Raw genomic sequence first — 25686 nt, 5'->3', positions numbered from 1 at the left:
AAAAAGTGACTTGCAATCATTTTTTACATGACCGCTACAGCCTCCTCATGATCAGATGCTGGGCAGTTGACTCATATTGATGATGGTTGCAGTACTCTGGGGTCCCTCTGTGACTTCCGACAGACGCAGTCAATGGAGAAGCCAGACTTACTTAACAACCATGTTACTCACTTAACCACTATGGTGATTCACTTAACGATGATGGCAAGAAAGGTTGTAAAATAGGGCCGAACTCGCTTAACAAATGTCTTGCTTAGCAACAGAAAATTTGAGCTCAATTGCGGTCGTAAGTCAAGGACTACCTATACGGCCTTATATAAGTTAGATTCCAATATGTCCACCAGTCCTAGAGTCAAACAACATTTGAAGGACCATGATCCCTCCATTCCAGGCCTATAGCATCTTAAGCACTAGTAATACTGCCTGCCACAAAGCAATACATTTTTACTGTATACAGATATATACACTGTTCAAAAAAATAAATAAAGGGAGCACTTAAACAACACGATATAACTCCAAGTAAATCAAACTTCTGTGAAATCAAACTGTCCACTTGGGAAGCAACACTGATTGACAATCAATTCCACATGCTGTGATGCACGTTCAACTTTGTACAGAACAAAGTATTCAATGAGAACATTTCATTCTCATGTGTTATTTGAGTGTTCCCTTTATTTTTTTGAGCAGTATATATATTCAGATATCCATTACTCTGGCTGGAGGAGGAAGCCTTATTTTCTGTTCTCTTGGATTATCTGGGGGTGAAGGCTAAAGGAGCATGTAGATCCTATTGAATCCTTCTCACATGACTGGTGTTCGCCAGCCACATGAAATGACTTGCCTTCAGAAGAGGCCTCAAGACATTTTGGTAAGGTCCATTTCGGGCCAGATTCAGTTATATATTGGCTCTGAGTCTAGATGGTGGAGATGAGAAACATGTTATAGTGCCGTGATGGTGAACCTATAGCACTAATAATAATAATAATAATTTATTAGATTTGTATGCCGCCCCTCTCCGCAGACTCGGGGTGGCTCACAACAATAATAAAACAATGTACAATGTGACAAATCTAATGTTTAAAAGAAAACACATTAAAAACCCAACATTTAAAAACCATGCAACACAAGCATACAATGCCACAGGTGGCAGGTGGAATGTGGAGTCATATCTTCCGGCATGCGAGCCATTGCCTTAGCTCAGCTCCAAGGCTGACCAGCTGATTTTTGGATCATATGGAGTTTCTGGGAGGGGGTTTTTGGCCTCCAGAAGACCTCCGGGGACAGGGGAGGCCATTTTTGCCTTCCCCAGGATCTAGGGAAGCCTCTGGAGCCTTGGGAAGGTGAAAAACGGGCCTACTGAGCCCACCGGAAGTTGGGAAATGGGAGAGTAGGGCATCATGGGGGGTTGCACATGTATGCACAGGGGGATGGGGCACATGGAGAGGCATTGAATTATGGGTGTGGGCACAAGTGCGTGCAATAGCATACACACACGCACTTTTGACATCTAAGGGAAAAAATGTTCTCCATCACCGTTATAGTGATATTTTGGAAACGGGAGGGGGGAGTGTTGTGTGGACATTTATTATGGATGAGGTACAGACACGTACATGGAGAGAAGGGGTGGCCAGAATGCTTCTTTAGAGCAGTGTTTCCCAACCTTGGCAACTTGAAGATACCTGGACTTCAACTCCCAGAATTTGCTGGCTGGGGAATTCTGGGAGTTGAAGTCCAAATATCTTCAAGTTGCCAAGGTTGGGAAACACAGTTTTAGAGAATGGTTGCCAAGCTAATGTTCTTTGTCCACCCTGATTGTTATGTCTGATTGCATGGAGGAGACAGATGAAATTTTCTTCTAGTTTTTCTCTGTTTCAGGAATTTAGAGCGGCATTACGGTTTTTTCCTGTTACTAACTTTCCCTTTGTGACTGTTGTTATCCTGATGCAGGTACTATGGCGGCTCTGAGGTGGTGGACCGCATTGAGCTGCTCTGTGAACGTCGCGCTCTTGAAGCTTTTGACCTGGATCCTGAACGCTGGGGGGTGAACGTTCAGCCTTATTCTGGATCCCCGGCCAATTTTGCTGCCTATACAGCCTTGCTGCAGCCGCATGACCGTCTCATGGGCCTGGATTTACCCGATGGGGGCCAGTACGTGTGTGGATTGGGGAATGAAGCTTGGGGAGGAAAGCCTTGTGAGAGGTTGCAGTCTAGGAGCATATCAGAAGGGGTGGAAAAGGGAGGACTGGGCTGCCACAGTTGGGATAGCTGAGAGGAAAGAGAGGAGGGAGGTGCACAAGAATAATTGAGAGAATGAGGATCTGAAGGTTTACTGACCCACAAGAAGAAGGAGCTGAAGAAGCTGGAAGAGACAGGGGGAAGACCCAGAATGACTCATAAGTAGCATTTTTGGAGTACCCTTTTTTGACCAGCAATATAGAAAACTCATCGAATAAGGATTGCCTCCTCATTGTCTGTCTCTGATTTAGACATGACTCATGTTTTCTTTATTATTATTATTATTATTATTATTATTATTATTATTATTATTATGTCAATACAACACATCAAACGAGACACCTATGCTGGATTTTGTATTTCATCACCATTACTATTATTATGTCATTTGGCGGGACCCAGGGGAAGAGCCTTCTCTGTGGTGGCCCCGACCCTCTGGAACCAACTCCCCCCAGATATCAGAGTTGCCCCCACCCTCCTTGCCTTTCGTAAGCTCCTTAAAACCCACCTCTGTTGTCAGGCATGGGGGAATTGAGATTTTCCCTTCCTCCTAGGCTTATAAAATTTATGCATGGTGTGTCTGTATGTATGATTGGTTTCTTAAATTAGGGTTTTTAAATTAAATATTAGATTTGTTTATATTGTCTTATTATTGTTGTTAACTGCCCCGAGTCTACGGGGAGGGCGGCATACAAATCTAATAAATAAATAAATAAATAAATATTATTATTATTATTATTATTATTATTATTAGTAGTAGTAGTAGTAGTAGTAGTAGTAGTAGTAGTAGTATATTATTATTTATTAGATTTGTATGCCACCCTTCTCCGAAGACTTTAATTGTGACTTGTAGACATTTCTGTCATCTTCTCTGGATGCCAATATGGATGGTGTTGGATGACGTTGAAAAGCATCTGCCTCTTCACTTTCTGGGAACTGCTATCCTTTGTGTCTTCCCATAATCTACACCTCTCCCCATGCTATCACTCTCATGGTGGCCCTGTGGGGGAAGTGCTTGGCTAATTTGTAATCTCTTTAGACATAAATATTTGTTCCCTTAGCTTCTTCGCTCGAGTTGGGCTATGATTGAGGCTTAAGCATTGTCTTGACAGAATGTCTTCCTTCTTCTTGACAGCCTGACTCATGGGTATATGTCTGATGTGAAGCGTATCTCAGCCACGTCCATCTTCTTTGAGTCCATGCCTTATAAACTCAACGTGAGTAAAACAGGAGTTCAAAATATTTGTGTGGCCCTGATTTCCTTATTTGTTTCTGACAGTCGGTTAAAAAGGCAGATCTAGAATGGTGTGCTAAAACAGAGGTCTCCAACCTTGGCAAGTTTATGAGAGGTGGACTTCAATTCCCAGAATTCCTCAGCCAGCATGGCTGGCTGAGGAATTCTGGGATTTGAAGTCCACCCCTCATAAAGTTGCCAAGGTTGGAGATCTCTGTGCTATGCATGTGGATGCATGCAGAAGATGGGAATGACAATCAAACTGAATTTTGAAAAAAAAAAATCTCGATTTTTATGATAATCTCAGTGACAAACCAAACAAAGCAGTCTAGCTTCTGTGTTTGTCAGTAAGTGTGTGAGTGGTGTTTTCTGAAATCAGAATTATGACTGAATAGGTTTTCCGGTAGTTGAGAGGATGGTGGGAAAAGTTTCATTTACACATGGACTGGACCTCCCTGCCGCTGACAGAAATTAGAATAAATTACACCCATTGGTAAACTCTGCAGATTAAGCTGTGAAGAAAGCAAAAAAATTGGACACAAATGCTTAAGTTACAGAATAGGATTTCCCGAACACCAATTTTATTCATTCAGATATGTCCATAATTCAGTATTGTATCATTCGGTCTCTCTTAGTAGCTTTGATGTCTCTCTTAAGGATATGCTGTGCCTAAAGATCACTTTTCTGAATAAAGTAAATCTTTTTACACTTGGACAGCTTCAACCAACATTCATGAGTGGCTCTCAACTTTTGCAAAAACATAGAGCCTTGGGTTGAATTATATTTTGTTTTAAGTTTATGTTTTACATTTATATTCTGGCTGAAGAAATCATTATTATGCTTGGGTGGTTGAATCTAACCTTGATACCTACTGTCACCTTTTATTTTGTTTTTAATTAAAATGTAGAATCCCTTTCTCAACTAGCGCCCTTTATTACATCTTCATGTTTGTGTTAAATGTTAAATGTATTTCAAGGTGGTCTATAGAATTTTGATCATGTTGACTGGAATTTTCCAGACATTGGGACTTGCAACTAATTCAAATAATTTTTTTAAAAATCATTTTTAATGGTAATTTTTCTGCCCCCTGCCCTCAAACATACATATTTCATGAACAAAGTGTTGTCCGGATTGTTTTTACATATACAATCCTTTTTACTTCATAACTCTATTTTCCATTTCGGCCATAATATTCTCTACATATTTCTTTATCTCCACTTATTTTCTTTTTAATACACAATTAAGATTACTAATTGCCCTAAATCCAATATCTTACAATAACATAAATTAGTTGTCTTATTCCTCCATTACTACACATATTCCCCAAATTTCCTATCCCACAAAATTTTAACTTCGTCTCCTAATTTAAATTGTCTTTAAATCTAAAACAAATTATCATTTCACATTTCATCTGCTGTTCTATTTTTCTATCAACATTACACCTCATCATATTCAAATCTTGTATGAAAATGCTATAACTTAATTGACTATCCACAATTAATAATATTTCAAATTTCCCATCCCACTTTTCCTACTAATCTGTTTTGCTATAAGCAATATACACCATCATATTCAAATCCAACATGAAAAACCTTTAACTTGATTAACTATCCAAAATTAATAATATTGATACAATTTCCTTAGATCTACTAATGAGAACCCTATTCTCCTTCCTCCTTTCCACTAACCATTTTCTTTAGATCTCTCAAAAATTCCACTTCTTGTTAATTTTCTTATCCGTCATTCCCACACCCCATTTCTTTTCCCCCCACCATCAAGGTATATAAACAGGCTTAAGGCTGAGAATCCTTACTGCCAGCACAGAAGGTGAAATGAAAAAAAATCAGGTTGCATTTATGTATCCACTATGGGAATCCAATCAATAATTATTTGTTTAAAAGGGATTTCTTTTGCTTTTAGTGCCAGCCTGATTCTCTATGAATGCCCTTGTTTGGATTCTCTTGCAGTTTCTTTTAAAATTTTTAAACCTTTTTAGAAAATCAGGATACTGATTGCTGGCAGTGTCAACCAGCTATAAATATAGTGGCTGGGAAGAGATGACTAATAACATCTCTCCTTCAATATCTTGGCTAGATTTAATGCAAGTTTTTAGGGATGATGTATTTCCTATAGCTTGATCTACAAAAGGATTGGTACTAATTTTGGCAGCATTTGGAAAAGGACAGTACAGGCAATTCTCGATTTACAACAGTTCATTTAGTGACCGTTCAAAGTTACAACAGCAGTGAAAAAAACCCCACTCCAAAGGTGCTTTTTCAAGAGGCAACTGGACTTGCAAAAACACCTTTGGGACAACTATGTCATGGATGACTGAGAATCTCCATGGACATTTAGCAGTGAAAAAAGTGACTTATGACTGTTTTTCATACTTACCACTGTGGCAGCATCCCCGTGATCATGTGATCAAAATTCAGATGTTTAGTAATTGGTCATATTTATGAAGGTTTGGTGTCCTGGGGCCACGTGATCACCTTTTGGGACCTTCTGACTAGCAAAGTCAATGGGGAAGCCAGGTTTATTAACAACCATGTTGCTAACTTGACAGCTACAAAGCTTAACAAGTGTGGCAAGAAAAGTCACAAATTCACCTAACACATGCTTCCCTTAGCAACATAAATTTGGGGCTGAATTTTGGTTGTAAGTTGAGGACCACCTATATTGATTTGTTTGTCTGTCCACTGTCCAGCCAAAAACAGGACTCATTGATTATGACCAGCTTGAGTTAACTGCCCGACTGTTCCGCCCACGTATCATCATCGCCGGCACCAGCGCTTATGCCCGTCTTATTGACTATGCCCGCATCAAGAAGGTATGTCTTAGTCACGCAGGGGTAGGCAAAGTTGGCTCTTCTGTGACTTGTGGACTTCAACTCCCAGAATTCCTGAGCCAGCATTATTGGTTCAGGAATTTTGGGAATTGAAGTCCACAAGTCATAGAAGGGCCAACTTTGCCTACCTCGTCTTAGTGGATTGGGAGGCCAAATATTGCACTGGGGTTAGCTTATATTCTTCATCTATCCCTTTTTTTGTCAGGTGTGTGAAGACGTGAAGGCCTATCTTCTTGCTGACATGGCCCATATCAGTGGCTTGGTGGCAGCCAAAGTCATCCCATCACCCTTTGACTATGCTGATCTGGTGACTAGCACCACTCACAAGACTCTGCGAGGTGCAAGGTAAAATGAAGAATTTGGTGAACTATACAGTAATCTAACAATATCCATCATGGTATTCCACCTTTTTTGCAGTTGTACCAAGGACTATGGCTTCAAGATAGGTTATTTACCGTATTTTTAAGACGAACCTTGATTTTACAGGTGGAAAACAAAGAAAAAAGTATTCTGAACCAAATGGTGTAGTAATATATTACTTAATAAAATACCAGTGTAGCAGAACACTTTTTACAACCATGTACACTTGTTACAAACTTCCAACTTGAAAGCTTTAAGACTTATGGACTTCAACTCCCAGAATTCCTCCTCCGGTCATGCTAGATGAGTAATTAGAAGGCAAAACACCCCCATTTTTTACGTAATTGGTCTGTTTTTCTCCCAGTTTTTGGCAAAAATTGGATGGGAAGAGGGTCTGGGAAAAATGCCAGAAAAGGCCATTTTTCACCCATTTAAAAAAAAAAAAAAAAAAAAAAGGATGTTTTTGCTTCCCCCCCCCAGCACCCAGGAGTTCTCTGCAGGCTTTCAAGACCCTCTTTCCACCCTATTTTTGTGAAAAACAGACACATTTTTTGCAAAAATGGGACATGGGGGCAGGGCTTCGGGAGGCCCCAAATGGCTGTACTTGGTGTATAAGACGAATCGACATTTCCACCCTCTTTTGGGGGGTAAGGTGCATCTTATACTCTGAAAAATGTGGTATTTCAAATTCAAAAATCTTGTGTCGAAAAAATTTCAAGATAATATTGGGCTATTGCTGTCTGAATCTGTAGAGAACAGCTGACATATAAATCTATCTATCAATATATATAGTGTAGACCAATACAAGAGAATATTTGTAGCTCAAGGTCAAATTGTGGGATCCTTGGTGCTCCCTGGGTTTGGTTGTTTTCTTGAAGATGTCTCATTATCCAGCTGGCTAACATCAGTGCTAATGCAGGGAGCACCCAGGACCCCATACAGAGTTGGGGCAGATATATCAAAAGACTTGATGCAATACGCAATACATTCATCTTCATTTGACCTATTTGTATCCTCTAGGTTTATAGGTTCTGTGGTTTTTCTGCCATTCCCAATACAGAAAGTGTGAGTTACCTGGGAGTAATAGGAAGCATGTTGCTTGTGCATAGTCTGTTGAGCAAGTAGACTAAGTTTTATCAGATTCAAGTCATTAGCATTGCAGAAGTAGCCAGTTGGAGCTTCTGGTAAACTTAGTCCAAAGTTAATTAGGAGAGATTATCTTTGGAGTCAAAAAAGGATGGTGCATTGCTGATTAGGCAATAAGTGAAATTGCAAGCCAATGAAAGTACAATTTTTTAAAAAAAATATTGCTTGTCTCTCACTTTTTGGATGCATCTATCTAATTTTGGAATGGTAACAATTCAGAATTTTTGCTTCATAATAAATATTAAATTTGTTTGCTGCCCATCTCACCATGAAATGATTCTGAACCCAGAGATTTTGAGATTTTTCTTTACTTCCATTACATTTTTGTTAAGTTATAAAGTAATGTAAAATACAAAATACAAAGTACATAGGAAAGCAGTAGGGAGGAAAAGGGGAAGGAGAGATGAGGAAAGGAAAGAAAAGAAAAGAAAAGAAAAGCATTGACTTCCAACTCTCTCTGTTAGAGTAAAGTAAGGCATTAACATCAAATCACAACTTTTTGCTTTTTCATAATAATAGGAACAAGCCATTTCTATAAAGATTTATCAGTCTAAGCTCTAATCAGTAAAATCCAAAGTCAAAGTTTCGTTCTCCCCATCAAGCACGAAGTTTAGAAGCAGAAACATGTGGAAACAAAAGTATTTACGTTCTTTTCAAAGTGGACAATTTTGTCATTTCAGCAAATGACAATTTTGTCATTTATTAATTTCTGCAACCACAGTGGGAATCGAAGCGTCCTTCCATCTTTGTGGATATAATAGTCTTGAACATATGTAGTAACAAAATTCCAATTTTTTTCTCTAGTTCTTTTTCCATTAAACCCAAGAGGAAAAATTCTGGTTTCATTTCTGTTTAGCTTCTTAGATGAATTCTGAGATTTTAGTAGTTACACAAACACGAAACGTGCATTTTTGTTTACCAATGGAATCAAATGGAGGTAAATTTGCTCCCTGTTGCTATAATCACAATCACTTTGCTTCTGTAGAATTGCTGCAAACATGGTCTTGATGAAGGACATTATATGGATGAAGGATTTTTTTAAAAAAATTATGACTGCAGACTGGAATATATTCTGCCTTGCAACTTTTGGAGCAATATTTGAGCAATCTAGTTAAGAGACTTGAGGCTTCCATCTTTGTATTGCCTACAGGTCAGGGCTGATTTTCTATCGTAAGGGTGTCCGTTCCGTGGACAAGAAGAGTGGCCAGGAGAACCTTTACAACCTGGAGGACAAAATCAACTTTGCAGTCTTCCCTTCTTTGCAAGGTGGCCCGCACAACCATGCCATTGCTGCGGTGGCAGTGGCACTGAAACAGGTAAGAAAGAAGGTGTCTGTTTTCTTTGGGGTTTGGGTGGCCTTGAGTGGATTTTAGCACAGTTACTGATACTGACATGAAATATTGATGTTCACACCCATTTAAGATTGGCAGTCAAGCCTTTGATTTAATGGGTTCTTCTCAAGTGGGCAGTAGCATCATTTTACCTCTCTTCAGTTCTAATTAAAAACATAGAAGATTGACAGCAGAAAAAGACCTCTTGGTCCATCTAGTCTGCCCTTATACCATTTCCTGTATTTTATCTTAGGATGGATATATGTTTATCCCAGGCATGTTTAAATTCAGTTACTGTGGATTTACCAACCACGTCTGCTGGAAGTTTGTTCCAAGCATCTACTACTCTTTCAGTAAAATAATATTTTCTCACGTTACTTCTAATCTTTCCCCCAACTAATCTCAGATTGTGTCCCCTTGTTCTTGTGTTCACTTTCCTATTAAAAACACTTCCCTCCTGAATCTTATTTAACCCTTTAACATATTTAAATGTTTCGATCATGTCCCCCCTTTTCCTTCTGTCCTCCACACTATACAGATTGAGTTCATTAAGTCTTTCCAGATAAGTTTTATGCTTAAGATCTTCCACCATTTTTGTAGCCCGTCTTTGGATTGTTCAATTTTATCAATATCTTTTTGTAGGTGAGGTCTCCAGAACTGAACACAGTATTCCAAATGTGGTCTTACCAGCGCTCTATACAGCGCTCTATCATTCTGAAATTCAGCTGGTCAAGTTGGATGTTCTATTCTCTGCACATCTCTTTCCCTTTAAAAAAAAATGCCTTTATTGGTTATTTACATATAAAAACAAACAAACAAAATAGTCAAAATAGTCAAAGTAATCAATATAGTAAAAAATAAGCAAAATAGTCAAATATTAGCACAGGTAAAACAAAAAAAGAAAGAAAAAAGGGAAAGAGTTAAGTATAATGAAAGTTGAGAGAGAAAAGTAAGAGAGGGAGAAATGGAAAAAAAAGGAGGAGGAAGGGAAGAAGAAGAGGGGGAAAATCAGAGTCAACTAATCTGTTGACTATCATTATTACGCAGTCTTTAAGTAGCATAATATACAATATCTTTCCTTTACTCTTTGTTATTACAGTATTTAAATAACATCCCTTTCCAATGGTACTTATAACCCTGTGAAGATGGCTCCGTAGAATCCTTAAGCCATGTGTTCCTTTGTTGCTCTCTCTATAGCAGGGGTGTCAGAGTCGATTTCATTGGGGGTTGCATCAGGGTTTTGTTTTACCTCAGGAGTGGTCATCCACACCTAGGTGGGTGTGGCCAGGTCGACATTGTTCGTGCCGAGATGCCTGTAGTGGCCTGAATGCTCTGCCAGCAAAAGCTCTGTTTCCGCTGGCAGAGGCACCATAGGCCAGTCCCTCGTTGTTTCCAGGACAGCCCTGTGGACCAGATTTAAGCACCCCGGGGCCCGGATCCGGCTTGTGGGCCTTGAGTTTGACATCCCTGCTCTATAAGGAATTAAGGACAATATACAGTGGTACCTCTACCTACGAACACCTCTACTTTTCTAGATAAGAACTGGGTGTTCAAGATTTTTTGGCCTCTTCTCAAGAACCATTTTCCACTTACAAACCCGAGTCTCCGAAACTGTAACCAGAAAAGGTGGGGAGAATCCTCTCTGGGGCCTCTCTAGGAATCTCTTGGGAGGAAACAGGGCTGAAAAAGGCGGGGAGAAGCCTCTGTGGGGCCTCTCTAGGAATCTCCTGGGAGGAAACAGGGCCTTCACCCTCCCTGTGGTTTCCCCAATCACACGCATTATTTGCTTTTACATTGATTCTTATGGGAAAAAAATTGCTTCTTCTTTACAAACTTTTCTACTTAAGAACCTGGTCACAGAACGAAGTTCGTAAGTAGAGGTACCACTGTATATATTTATCCCATATTAAAAAAAACCCTAGCCTGGCAAACAGCACAATGTGTATATGTCACTGTTTTTATCTGAGCAAGAGCTTGACATATTGCCCTATTTTGTGCTATCGTTTGTGGCATCCATCCTACCTGTGGTTGAAATTTAGTACCCATCTCATGATTGCAATTGCTATTTATGCTACAATTATTATTACAACGGTGTATTTTATGCACTGTTATTGCAATATTGTTTTAAAGTTTTATTAAGAATTACAGGTCGATGTATTTATGTTCGATCGTATGGGCCGTAATAAAGATTTCAATTTGGTTGGACATAGAATGAGCAATACATTTAAAGCCTTGGACATCTAGCAGCCTTTAGAAAAGGGAAGCTTCCAACAGGCGACTAAGAAGAATTTTTCTGAGAGCAATTAACCTGCCTTGGCCCTTTGTGTTTACAGTCTGATCTGCTGAAATGCCAGAACAACATCTGTTGTTCAACCATTGCAAAATATGGCCAACGAGGTTGTTTCCATGCCACTTTCTCTATCCTGCTTGTATCATCCAATCTAGTTGTAAATCCAGAGTTAATCTTAAAGACAATGCCGGAGGATTTATGTTGGCAAATGAAGGCAAATATGTGTGTCCCAAGATAATGTTGTGGGATCCGATCTAAGTTTTGTCACAAAGGTTTATTCTTCTGGTTTGTGCTGGAGCCCATCCACAAGGAACTTTCTCTCTTTCCAGAATGTATCATTCTCAGGATGGGCTCTCCAGCATGAGCCTTAAACTTGGACGAAAGAACTTTTAGTCCCGACTTAGATTGGATTTATGCTGGGGCAATTCAAGGGTGGGTGCTTACTTTCTCCCACTGGTGCAAGTGGATGTCCCCAGAGTGATTTTGCTTCTGTGCATGCACAGAGGGACAATTTTATTTCTGCATATGCTCAGAGAGCTGAAAATTGCAGAAAATTGTAAAAAAGAAAGAAAGATGGCGCCGCGCACAGATCGGCAAAAACAGACCGGAGCCATCCTGCCAGAATTGCGCAATCGGTAGGCCGCTACCGGAGCAGTGCACTAAACTGCCCTGGTAGGAACCCACCACTGGGGCAACCAAACTTGAAGTCATCACAATGGAATAAATCCTGGAGAATCAATTAGAACAATTAGTTATTACATTTATACTGTAAAGAGGATTGCCTTCCTTATTTAATTCAGCATGGTGGCTATAATACTTCTGGGAGAAACTAAGACTTGTACTTCCCTAACTTGGTGTCCTCCAGGTTCATTGGGTTTGAGTTCCTTGCTGGGTGGAAATTCTGGGAGCTAGGGAAGCCTGGACCAAACTTGGAGTAATCCAGAGGATGGGATTCTATGGAGATTCTTAGTCATCCAGGTCATGGTTGTCCCAAAGGTGCTTTTTCAAGAGGCAACTGGACTTTCTTGTTTTTTCTTTGAAAGTGTTTCGCTTCTCATCCAAGAAGCGTCTTCAGCTCTGAAAAAAAGATGGGAGGTTTTGGAATTAACATAGCAATGCACACTTTTGGATTTAAAAGAAAAAAAAATTGCTTAAGAACCTGGAATGCAGAAGCATTCAAGTAGCATCTGTTGGCCACTCCTTAAAGCATCTCCACCTTTTCCCAGGATTGTGCAGCTGCTCTCTGCAGCTGCAGAACAATTCTGGGGGAAAAAAGATGCATTTTGATTGAAGGAGTTGCTGACAGATGCTACGTGTGTGCCTACGTGCACTGTGAAATTGCCTACATGCACTGTGATCTTGTATTACGCATACAATATCCTAGTAATTTAATGTTTGCCAGTAATACATTTGTTGGCTTTAAACAAAAACCAGAAACAGTTCAATACAGTTTAAGAAATTCTGTGCAACACAACAAATATTTGGCTATATTAGTTTGGCTGGGTAGATGAATAGGTTCTATTAATACATCACACTAAGCTATGCTTGTTTTAAGCGTGCTCAATTGAACAAGCTGTAACAGGGCAAAATTAGTCTTGGAGACAGGCAAACTAAACCAGGCATCTTGGTCTAACTTTTTAAGCTGCTCCTGTCTTATAACTTTGAATTGATGAGGGACAGAATTCACCCGATACGCTTAAAAACCGTGTGTCCCCATTTTCCCATAATAGTATAGTTTTAATAGCAATAAATTTACAATATACAGTGGTACCTCATCATACGAACTTAATTGGTTCCAGGAGAAGGTTCGTAAGGTGAAAAGTTCGTAAGATGAAATAAAAGTAAATAATGCGTGCAAATCCTTCAGGAAAATCCCAAACTTTAGAAGGGAGGCAAACAGAGGGCAGGGAGGAGCAGCTAAAGGGGGCGGGTGGAAGAAGCAAGGCTAGGCTAAAGGGTGAGTGGGAAGGAAGAAAGGCAAGGGGGGCGCCCCTCCCTTTCCTTTCTTCAAAAGACACAATTTCAGTTCCTTTGCAAGCATTTTGTTCTCTGCAAAATTTTTCCTCCCCCAAGCTGCCCTTCCCTCCTCCCTTTTCTTTCTTAAAAAGACACCCTTTCAGTTCCTTTGCAAGCACGTTGTTCACTGCAAAATGTTTCCTCCTCCAAGCCTCCCTTTCTTCAAAAAAGGGGAAAAAAAGAAACCCCTTCATCCCAGCAGCAGCTGCTTGGGTTCGTAAGGTGAAAATAGTTCGGAAGAAGAGGCAAAAAAATCTTAAACACCGGGTTCGTATCTTGAAAAGTTCGTTAGAAGAGGCGTTCGTAAGATGAGGTACCACTGTATACCTCTTTATAGTGCTTTACAGCCCTCTCTGAGTGGGTTACAACATATTGGTCTACCCCCCAACTATCTGGAGTCACATTTTACTGACCTCAGAAGGATGGAAGGCTAAGTCAACCTTGAAGCAATCAGGTTCAAACTCCAGACTTTGGGCAGAGTTAGCCTGCCATACTCTAACCACCATGCCACCATAACCACTCTTTTAATCAGTAAGCCATGAACAAATTACGGTTTCTAACAATTATTACCCTAAATTGTGATTGATTCTGAATGGCCTTAGCATAATGTGGGAACTCAACTATAAACCTCTCCTTTAAGTCTATGACAGGACATCAAGAGTGCTATGATATCCTATAATGTCATAAGTTACACTGTAGGAGAAATAATGCTGATTCTTCCCAATTGTGCATCCTTTTCTGCTTTAGGCGAGTTCACCCATGTTCCAAGAGTATTGTCAGCAAGTACTGAAGAACTCCAAGGCCATGGCAGAGGCGTTGCTACAACGAGGATACAACCTTGTTTCAGGTATAGTGAAGATCTGATCCCATGTGTGCTAGAGCCCATACAGGATCAGCTTTTTCTGATGGCCACTCTAGGGGGAAACGGTGTACAGATACTGTAGTCCTTGACTTACAACAGTTCACTCAGTGAACGGTCAAAGTTACAACAGCACTGAAAAAAAGTGACTGATGACCATCTTTTCAGACTTATGACCGATTTACATTCGGGTGCTTGACAACTGACTCACATTTATGATGGTTGCAGTGTTCCCCCAGGGTCTTGTGATAATTTTTTGCCACGTTCTAACAAACCAAGTCAACATGGAAGCCAGATTCATTTCACAACCAGGTTACTAATTTAACAACTGCAGCGATTCACTTTAACAAATGGCGGCAAGAAAAGTTGTAAAATGGGGCGAAACTCACTTAATGAAGTTCTTACTTAACAGCCTAAATTTTGGGCTGTGGTTGCAAATTGTGGATTATGTGCATTTTAATATTCTTCCCCATTATTAGCTATCATGTAGAATGATTCTTAGGTAAGGGAGAATAATTCTACGCCCGCTTTCCATATGATGTGTGGGTAGTAGTCGGACTTTTTCATATGTGATAGAATCTCTACCAGCAATCTGAACTGATATACCACAGCCAAGTTGCACCACGTTTTCCTTTACAGTATGATCCTGAAAAAACTGGTTGTTCAGGCAATATATATGAATTCTGTACAGGTAATTCTTAACTTACAAGAGTTGCCATTCAAAGATAAAATGGCACTGAAAAAGTGACATATAACCATTTCTCACACTTACGACCATTGCAACATCTCCTTGATCATGTGAACATGCGAGATCGAATTTGTGCTGGTCAATGTGACCAGAGATTTACTTTTGCAAGTTTTCGAACATGGCAGCCGATTCAGATTTATGACGGTTGCAGTGTCCCAGGGTCATGTGATCAGCTTTTGCGACCTCCTGACAGACAAAGTCAATGAGGAAGTCAGGTTCACTTAACAACCAAGTTACTCACTTAACAATTGCAAGGATTCACTTAACAACTGGCGGCAAGAAATGTCGTACAATGGGGCAAAACTCACTTAACGAATGTCGTGTTAGCAACCTAAGTTTTGGGCTCGCTTGTGGTCATAAGTTGAGAACTATCTGTATATAATGCAGGTGTGAAGGTTTGTAGGTATTGGCAGACAGATGCTTGGTAACGTAGTAAATCTATGAAAAAATGCGAACAATATTATGATAAGAGGGAGGGCACATTCAGTTGGTCGACTCAGCCAAGAACTACATAATATTTCAAACAAGATAAAATCCCTATTGAGGTAAACAACATAACATGAAATTTGTTGTGCCAGGGGAGGTATTTGCTTAATATCGCTGCATATGTAGTTTTCAGGGCTACATGCCTCGTAATGGGGTAATTTTTACTGGGTACAATGGAGGTCACTATTGTCCCCAGATGAATCAGAGGGTTTTTTTTGCAAAAATATTGCCCATTAAAGTTTTTAAAAATGCTTTTCTAAGAGTTTTCTGTCTCATCTTTTCCTGGTAAAAATTGCTTTCTCTTATGCCATAATAATCTCAGGAAAATCAAATTAGATATACAGTATATATATATATATTTAGCAGTCTGGTCTATTGCTTATAAAAAGGAATAAAAGTAGGTTCAAGAGAGATATGAAAAATGAACTTTTCCAGGAAGTCATGTAAACCTGTACACGGGGGCATGGCATCTTATATTATCTATTTCTCTGCTCTGAGAGCTCAAGGAAAAGAGGATTCTATACCCGGTTCTGAGACTTTGAAGGAAAACGTAGTTACCCCATGGAAATCATTGACACAAGATTTGTTGGCTTGGAGTTTGGGTCAGCAACATGAAAGAGTTCATTAACTTCACGAAGGAGATATCTGCCATATCTTAGCTGGGATCAGGAGATTCTGACTCGGACAGAAAAAGCTGGGCAAGAGGCATTTTTGCCTTGAATCAGCAGGGCAATTATATTTGGAGGTTAATCAAAATAACTTATAAATGGACCTCTAACTATAGAGATGTAGAGCAGTCTGCTCTTGCTGATGGGAATTATGCAAGTTGCCCATTACAGTGTTCTCTCGATTTTCGCGGGTTCGAACTTCGCAAAACGTCTATACCATGGTTTTTCAAAAATATTAATTAAAAAATACTTTGCGGGTTTTCCCCCTATACCACGGTTTCCCCCCCCCAATGACATCATACGTCATCACCAAACTTTCGTCCGCCTTTAATATTTTTTTTAAATAAACTTTAATAAATAAACATGGTGAATAATAATCTAAATGGTTGCTAAGGGAATGGGAAATTGTAATTTAGGGGTTTAAAGTGTTAAGAGAAGGCTTGTGACACTGTTCATAGCCAAAAATAGTGTATTTACTTCCGCATCTCTACTTCGCGGAAATTCGACTTTTTCGGGCGGCCTCGGAACGCATCCCCTGCGAAAATCGAGGGAACACAGTACATCCAGAGTAGTGTTCCCCAACCTTTCCAAGTTTGCGGCCCAGCCCAGCCTGACGGGAGGAGAAGAGGGGATGGTTTTATGTTATGTTGTGTTGTGTTATTTTAGATTTTATTTTATTTTATTGCATTGTATTTTATTATTTTATTATTATTATTATTTTCATTTCATTTTATTTATTTTATGATTTGATTTGATTTGATTTATAATCCACTCATTCCTGACAGACTCAGGGCGGTGTACATGAATAAAATAATAAATTACAATAAAAAGCCCATATCAAACATTCTTCCTTTTGTGTGAAGGGCAGGCTCCTGCACACACACACACATCTTCATTTGTATCAGTGGTGAATAGGGTTGTGAGCACTAGTATTGGCACTCATGCCAGCCTTCCGCTCATGCAACCAAGTTACGAATAGGCCACAGCCTAGTAATGGGCCGTAGCGCTCAGGTGGGGTACCTCTGATCTAGAGGCTACTCTACCAGAGTGGGCAAACATATTACGGAGGATTGATGGGGATTGGTTAGATTGCCTGGAGAAAACTTAACTCTTCTTACTAATGTATCTCCTTTTCTGACCATTAAAGTTATGAGTGGGTATGATTGTGTACTATTGATTGTTTTTAAGATAATGGGTTTTAGCTACAGTTTTAATTATTAGATTTGTGTCTATATTGTTTTATTGTTTCTGTGAGCCGCCCCAGTCTTCGGAGAGGGGCGGCATACAAATCTAATAAATTATTATTATTATTAATTAATTATTACTCTTTTTGGACTAGGTGGCACAGATAACCACCTAGTACTAGTGGACCTGCGCCCAAAAGGTATTGATGGAGCCCGGGCTGAAAGAGTATTGGAACTAGTGTCCATCACTGCTAACAAGAACACCTGTCCTGGGGACAAGAGTGCTTTGACACCTGGAGGCTTGCGACTTGGTAAGAGCACGGAATTTTAAAAAAGAAAATATAATATGTGGTTGTTTCCTACCTGTGGATGATGATTCTTAAAATGATGGTTCTGCACCATGGCAACCCTAATTTCAGATGCATTAGAAAGAAAAGCTTTTCCCTGTGGTCAACTACTTTAGAAAATCAGGAACAGTGGCGTATTTCATTAATACAGAATGGACTACAAACATCGTTCAGCAAACACAGTGAAATTTGGGGGGAGCTTTCTTATTTTGGGCATCCTCAATGCATCTTCAGCACTTTAAACTATTTTGGGAAGATCCATGGGATGGGGAAGAAGAATCCATTCAATACTTACTATTCAGGCATGGGTTCCATTTACTTTCCCCGCCAGCGACGGAAGTGCCCTGTTTTGCGTCCACTTGTGAAAATTAGCTTTTACACATGCTCAATAGTTTTAAAAAAAAAATCCCATCCGCATTGCAAATGAGGAAAGGAGCACGGAAACAAGCTGTGGAGCTGATCATCTGTGCTTCGGAAGCAGAAATGAAACTCCATATAAACTGGAGGTGGGTGTGCGGGGCCACTTACAAGCATACAGAGAACTGGTTTGTGCCCAGCTAGGAGTCTGATTTACTGGTTCTAAAGAGCTGGTCTGAATCGGCAGGAACCCGCCTTTGTTATTCTTCCTTCAGCAGCTGAATGTACCGTATTTAAATACAATCCTTGCAAACACCGATGTTGCAGGATTCAGAATCACCTGCAGTATTTCTTAGATACATTTTACATTAAACTCCATCCCTTACCTTGTTGTAAGGAGAGCCTGAGTCCTTCGGGATTGGGTGGCATAGAATAATATTATTATTATTATTATTATTATTATTATTATTATTATTATTATTATTATTATTATTATTATTATTATGTCAATACAACTCAAAAAACGAGATCACTATGCTGGATTTCGTATTTCATCACCAGTCGGGCGCTTCCCAAGCACCTAGGACTGTGTGATGTAGCGGCGAATTATGTTTGCCGATCCCAGTTAAGCCGCCTTTTGCAATTGACAGATGGAGATTTTGTCAATTCCGATGGTTTTCAAATGTCCGCTGAGATCCTTTGGCACTGCGCCCAGCGTGCCAAGTACCACTGGGACCACTTTCACGGGCTTATGCCAGAGTCGTTGCAGCTCGATTTTTAGATCTTCCTATTTCACTAATTTCTCTAGCTACTTCTCCTCAATTCTGCTGTCCCCTGGGATTGCGATGTCGATGATCCATACTTCCTTTTTCTCCACAATCAGATGTCTGCTTCAGAATTCGGTCAGTCTGAAGTCTGAAGTCCTTCTTCTTCTTCTTCTTCTTCTTCTTCTTCTTCTTCTTCTTCTTCTTCTTCTTCTTCTTCTTCTTCTTCTTTTTCATCATCATCATCACCATCATCATCACCATCATCATCATCATCATCATCATCATCATTATTATTATTATTATTAGATTTGTATGCATCCCCTCTTCGAAAACTCAAATTTAAGTCAAATAAAATAAACAAATATACAGATGGAAAGGGGAATTTGTAAACTGAATTTACATCCCTGTATATGTGGGAACTTTTCTTGTCTCCCTTATACACTACAGCCCGGATGTCAAACTCATGGCGTCACATTGCTGTCACGTGATGTTTCGCAACATTTTTCCCATTCGCGGAGCTGTGGTGGGTGTGGCCTGTCCATGATGCACCCGGCCAGTTTGACACCCTTGAACTGAAACCTTATCCACTTAGGATTTCACAGCATAGTATTTATGTGTAAATTTAGTCTTTAGATGTTAAAAGCCACACTTCTTGAAATTATTTTAACATTTTTCCACAGGAGCACCTGCTCTTACTTCCCGACGGTTCCAGGAAGCTGATTTCCAAAAGGTTGTTGAGTTAATCGATGAAGGAATCCGGATTGGCCTGGATGTCAAGCAGAAGACCTGTAAGTCTCTGTGTTATGAAAAGCCAGAATCTGCTGGTAATTGTTGGTCATTTTTTCTCCCACAGTCAGTGAGTTGAAATAGAAATTGCATTGGCTGAAAATGTGAAGATATTGATAAAGTACCTGGTTATGTTTTATGTATTCGTTACATTCTTTGCTATATTTTAATTGTGGTTTAACTGAGACTCACATAGTAACAAACGCGGCCGCGAGAGCCATCGTGGGGCTTCCCAGATTCGCCCACGTTTCCACAACACTCCGTGGCCTGCATTGGCTGCCGATCAGTTTCCGGTCACAATTCAAACTGTTGGTTATGACCTTTAAAGCCCTACATGGCATTGGACCAGAGTACCTCTGGAACCGCCTGCTACCGCACGAATCCCAGCGACCGATAAGGTCCCAGAGAGTTGGCCTTCTCCGGGTCCCGTCGACTAAACAATGTCGTTTGGTGGGCCCCAGGGGAAGAGCCTTCTCTGTGGTGGCCCCGGCCCTCTGGAATCAACTCCCCCCGGAGATTAGAACTGCCCCCACCCTTCTTGTCTTCCGTAAATTACTCAAGACCCATCTATACCACCAGGCATGGGGGAGTTGAGACACCTTTTCCCCCAGGCTTTTTATATTTTTATATTTATGTTTGGTATGTATGTGCTGTTTGCTTTTTAATATGATAGGGTTTTATATGCTTCTTTTAATATTAAATTTGTTTATTGTTTTATTACTATTGTGAGCGACCCCTAGTCTTCGGAGAGGGGCGGCATACAAATCTAATAAATAGAATTGAATTGAATTGAATCATCCTCTGAATGCTGCCTACTGTCTTTTTATTGATCTTGCTAGGTAATTTCAACATGCATCCAAATTTCTCCACCTAAAAATGAAAGTGGATTAATGTGCTAACACCCACTAGTCTACATTTTTTTTAGTTTGCCTGAAAGAGAGGGAAAGCAAAGACATCAGAGGGGTTATGGAAACCCAGTAGCTATAAGGCAGCCTTCATCAACATGATGTCCTCCAGATGTGCTGGATGAATTCCCACGTTCACCAGTCAGGGCAGAGGAAAACTGCCTTAGGGATTAATTATAATTATAAAAGAGAAGTAGGAAGTATTTGGGAGCATTTGTGGATCAGAGGGTTTTCTCCTGCGACGTGTATTTTTTCCATGTGCTGGCAACCTCCAGTTTATTTACCTACTCTCTTTTTCTCCCCCCCCTCCCACAGCCAAACTGCAAGACTTCAAATCCTTTTTGCTTTCTGATCCAGAGACAAAACAGAGGTTGTCAGATCTTCGGCAGCGTGTTGAGACCTTTGCTCGTGCCTTCCCCATGCCTGGCTTTGATGAACGTTGAGCTCTGGTTCAACTGAAGACTGGCTAATCATTACACCTAGATGACCAACAAGCTAGACGTGAAGAGTCCCCTGAAGCCTTGTCTCTCTGAGCTTTATCTAATGGGGGCCCTATTCAGAGAGGTGATCTCCTTGGCCATTTTCCCCCTCTATTCCTTATCCCCATTTTATAATGACTCAAAACAACTTACCGTATTTTTCGGAGTATAAGATGCATCTTAGTTTTTGGGGAGGAAAACAAGGGGGGGAAATCTGCCTCTACCTCCCAGCAAACAGCGCAGGTGATATACACTATTTGCTGTGTATTTCTGTGCATGTGTGCCTGACCTGTAGAAATAGCAAAGAATTGGAGAAATGTACATTATGGCAGTATACTAATGCCAGAAAGTTTTCTTAAATGTAGTCACACTAACGCCTCCCAATTATTTAAATAGATCAACTCCAAACATGATGGAGTCAGGGTTTAAATCAGTTGCCTTATCTTAATACTAAACAGGACACTGTGAAATTTCAGGCTATGCTTGTACAGATGCTATTAAAATTGACGTGGCTTTCTGGAAGTTTACCTTATTCTCCGCTATTTAAAAGAAGATACCAAAGCACTGGGCCTCTTCAGATCAAGCATTTATTTTAAAAAGCTTCTTCATTTTGTTAAGTTGTCTAGAACAATAATCAAGCAGTCTTTAAAAAATAAGTCTAATAATTTTGACATTCTACTGACATTTATAGTTATTGACTTACCTCAATGCATTGTTTCAGCAGTCTGATTAGCACAAGAAAATAAAAATATGCCTCTGCCTCTACCTCCCAGCAATTTGCTTCCTTGCAGCTTTACTTTCAGTTTCAGTAGGCGGCTTGCCTGCAGCCTCAAGTCTGCTGAGGGTCGGGAAACTGTTAATGAGTGGCTTGCCTTAACAGGCTCTGTTCTGTTTGCTGCAAGGAGGTAAATTGCTGAGAGGCAGAGGCCAAAGGGGTGGCTGGGTGAGGCTACATTCAGTGTATAAGACACACCCACGTTTTCACCCTCTTTTTTGGGGGTAAAAAGGTGCATCTTACACTCCGAAAAATACAGTACTTTGAACTTGGCTCTGATTCACAATACATGTATTACATTATGGAGAATGACTTGTAAGAATTAAAGAAATCCACCTCTTTCTATGAATGGAAGATATTTGAACCCTTTGTGAACATTGCTGCTGCTTTGGTCATCTCTGCCTGCAGGTGCCTTCTGTATGTATATGTATCATGCAAATATTTTCTCTGAATGTATATGCACAGCCAAAGATGTGTTTGTTGATGTTACTCTTATACATCATAGTAATGTTTGTACATAGCAACAGAAGTAAGCAGCATCATGCCTTTGTCACAATAGAGTATGTCATACACACTGAATCACATCAAAGGCCTTAACAATCATAGTGATTTAGATCCATCGTATGAACATGTAACAAACGACCAATCAATAAGGGGACCAATCAGTTGCTCAAAGTTTAAATATAGCTCCAAACAAACAACCCATCAACTGACCAGACTGGCTCACAAAATACAGAGGGGGGGGGGAAGTATTTAGTCAGACACCAGTTGTGCAAGTTCTCCCACTTAAAAAGATGAGAGAGGCCTGTAATTGACATCATAAGTACACCTCAACCATGAGAGACAACATGAGAAAACACATCCAGAAAATCACATTGTCTGATTTTTAACAAATGTATTTGCAAATTATAGTGGAAAATAAGTATTTGGTCAATAACAAAAGTTCATATCAATCCTTTGTTGGCAATGACAGAGGTCAAACGTTTTCTGTAAGTCTTCACAAGGTTGCCACACACTGTTGCTGGTATGTTGGCCCATTCCTCCATGCAGATATCCTCTAGAGCAGTGATGTTTTGGGGCTGTTGCTGGGCAACAAGGACTTTCAACTCCTTCCAAAGGTTTTCTATAGGGTTGAGATCTGGAGACTGGCTAGGCCATTCCAGGACCTTGACATGCTTCTTACAAAGCCACTCCTTCGTTGCCCTGGCAGTGTGCTTGGGATCATTGTCATGCTGAAAGACCCAACCACGTTTCATCTTCAGTGCCCTTGCTGATGGAAGGAGGTTTGCCCTCAAAATCTCACGATATATGGCCCCATTCATTCTTTCATGTACACGGATCAGTCGTCCTGGTCCCTTTGCAGAGAAACAACCTCAAAGCATGAGGTTGCTACCCCCATGCTTCACAGTAGGTATGGTGTTTTTTGGATGTAACTTAGCATTCTTTCTCCTCCAAACACGACGAGTTGTGTTTCTACCAAACAGTTCTACTTTGGTTTCATTTGACCATATGACATTCTCCCGATGCTCTTCTGGATCATCCAAATGCTCTCTAGCAAACTTCAGACAGGTCCAGACATATACTGGCTTAAGCAGGGGGACACATCTGGCACTAGAGGATCTGAGTCCCTGGCAGCGTAATGTGTTACTGATGGCAGCCTTTGTTATGTTGGTCCCAGCTCTCTGCAGGTCATTCACTAGGTTCCCCAGTGTGGTTCTGAGATTTTTTTTCTCACCGTTCTTGTGATCATTTTGACCCCACGGGATGAGATTTTGCATGGAGCTCCAGATTGAGGGAGATTATCAGTGGTCTTGTATGTCTTTTATTTTCTAATTATTGCTCCCACAGTTGATTTCTTCACACCAAGCTGCTTGCCTATTGCAGATTCAGTCTTCCCAGTCTGGTGCACGGCTACAATTTTGTTTCTGGTGTCCTTCGACAGCTCTTTGGTCTTCAACATAGTGGAGTTTGGAATGTGACTGAGGTTGTGGACAGGTGACTTTTATACTGATAACAAGTTCAAACAGGTGTCATTATTATAGGTAATGAGTGGAGGACAGAGGAGCCTCTTAAAGAAGAAGTTACAGGTCTGTGAGAGCCAGAAATTGTGCTTCTTTGTAGGTGACCAAATACTTATTTTCCACCATAATTTGCAAATAAATTTGTTAACAATTAGACAATGGATGTGTTTTCTCATGTCTCTCATGGTTGAGTTCTACCTATGATGTCAATTATAGGCCTCTCTCCTATTTTTAAGTGGGAGAACTTGTACAACTGGTGTCTGACTAAATACTACCCCCCCCCCCCCCACTGCATATAATAGCTAAATAAGAATAGGACCAAAAAATCCCACTGATGATGTTTCCTAGTCTGGTAATGAAATGTTCAGGAACTAAATGGAAACCAGCTTGGAGAGCAAACCACTGCCAAAATCTGAAACCTGAGCTACAAGTGTTTTCTATTATTTCTTATCAAAGGCGGTTCTAATTAAATATCCTGATTTCCCATAGTTTCCAATTAGATCCTGCTGACTTTCCACAAGGAGGAGGTAAAGGGCAAATGCCCTCTCCCATCGTTGTCCTCCAATCACTGGCATCACAAATGTGTGACTTCTGATTTTGATGACAGCGTGGAGCCATTATGTCTAGTCAACACTAAGAGGAAACACTCTATGCCAACACCTTTGCATGTCTCTGGCTTAGTGAATGCAGGTGGCTGTCTATGGAAACCTATTTCTATTGGGTTTTTTTTAAAAAAAGAGATGTATCATTGAACAGTAAAAGTTTATCACAGAACAAGCTGATAGTCTGCACTAACTGTTTAAATGGAGATAATCTTGCTACTGTTCCCTACATTCTGGCAAATTTGACCTGCATGATTCACAGAGGCTCATTTCCAGTGTTAAACATCAGCTAAGAAACCCCCCCAAAAGTGGATCTTGAATCTATGAGAATCAAGAGTTAGGTTTGGAGCCTATGATAATCACCTTCCTCCACTAGACCTCATCAACTCAATGCATCTATACTCCTCCCCCTCTTCCTCCTCCCCCTCCTCCTGTCATAGTCCCCCTCTTCCTCCTTGTAGGTCCCTCCACCAAGAGCCATGTGGATGGAGAAATCAATTTGAGCCACAAGTTGAGAAGCGTATTGTATTGGCAGTTCTGTGTTAGCAAAAACTTCAGAAGAGAAGGATTTAGGGGTAGTGATTTCTGACAGTCTCAAAATGGGTGAGCAGTGTGGTCGGGCGGTAGGAAAAGCCAGTAGAATGCTTGGCTGCATAGCTAAAGGTATAACAAGCAGGAAGAGGGAGATTGTGATCTCGCTGTATAGAGCGCTGGTGAGACCATATTTGGAATACTGTGTTCAGTTCTGGAGACCTCACCTACAAAAAGATATTGACAAAATTGAACGGGTCCAAAGACGGGCTACAAGAATGGTGGAAGGTCTTAAGCATAAAACGTTTCAGGAAAGACTTAATGAACTCAATCTGTATAGTCTGGAGGACAGAAGGAAAAGGGTGGACATGATCGAAACATTTAAATATGTCAAAGGGTTAAATAAGGTTCAGGAAGGAAGTGTTTTTAATAGGAAAGTGAACACAAGAACAAGGGAACACAATCTGAAGTTAGTTGGGGGAAAGATCAAAAGCAACATGAGAAAATATTATTTTACTGAAAGAGTAGTAGATGCTTGGAACAAACTTCCAGCAGACGTGGCTGGTAAATCCACAGTAACTGAATTTAAACATGCCTGGGATAAACATAGATCCATCCTAAGATAAAATACAGGAAATAGTATAAGGGCAGACTAGATGGACCATGAGGTCTTTTTCTTCCGTCAGTCTTCTATGTTTCTATGTTTCTAAG

General features: G+C 40.3%; 1 protein-coding gene across 1 annotated transcript in view; it reads left to right on the top strand.

Moving 5' to 3' along the window:
- Positions 1–22291, top strand: part of SHMT2 (serine hydroxymethyltransferase 2) — a 28618-nt gene extending 6327 nt beyond the window's left edge. The window contains exons 4-12 of the mRNA XM_070740965.1: positions 1948–2148; positions 3371–3452; positions 6177–6299; positions 6523–6662; positions 8974–9139; positions 14208–14307; positions 17561–17716; positions 19557–19664; positions 20883–22291. Coding sequence (XP_070597066.1) covers positions 1948–2148; positions 3371–3452; positions 6177–6299; positions 6523–6662; positions 8974–9139; positions 14208–14307; positions 17561–17716; positions 19557–19664; positions 20883–21010 — 1204 coding nt within the window. The 3' untranslated portion in view covers positions 21011–22291. The remainder of the gene's footprint in view (positions 1–1947; positions 2149–3370; positions 3453–6176; positions 6300–6522; positions 6663–8973; positions 9140–14207; positions 14308–17560; positions 17717–19556; positions 19665–20882) is intronic.
- Positions 22292–25686: the final 3395 nt, after the last annotated feature.

The sequence above is a fragment of the Erythrolamprus reginae genome, chromosome 2, assembly GCF_031021105.1.
Source record: "Erythrolamprus reginae isolate rEryReg1 chromosome 2, rEryReg1.hap1, whole genome shotgun sequence".
Taxonomy (NCBI): domain Eukaryota; kingdom Metazoa; phylum Chordata; class Lepidosauria; order Squamata; family Dipsadidae; genus Erythrolamprus; species Erythrolamprus reginae.
The sequence above is the reverse complement of the archived record's forward strand: the minus strand, read 5'-3'. Positions and strand labels throughout refer to the sequence as shown.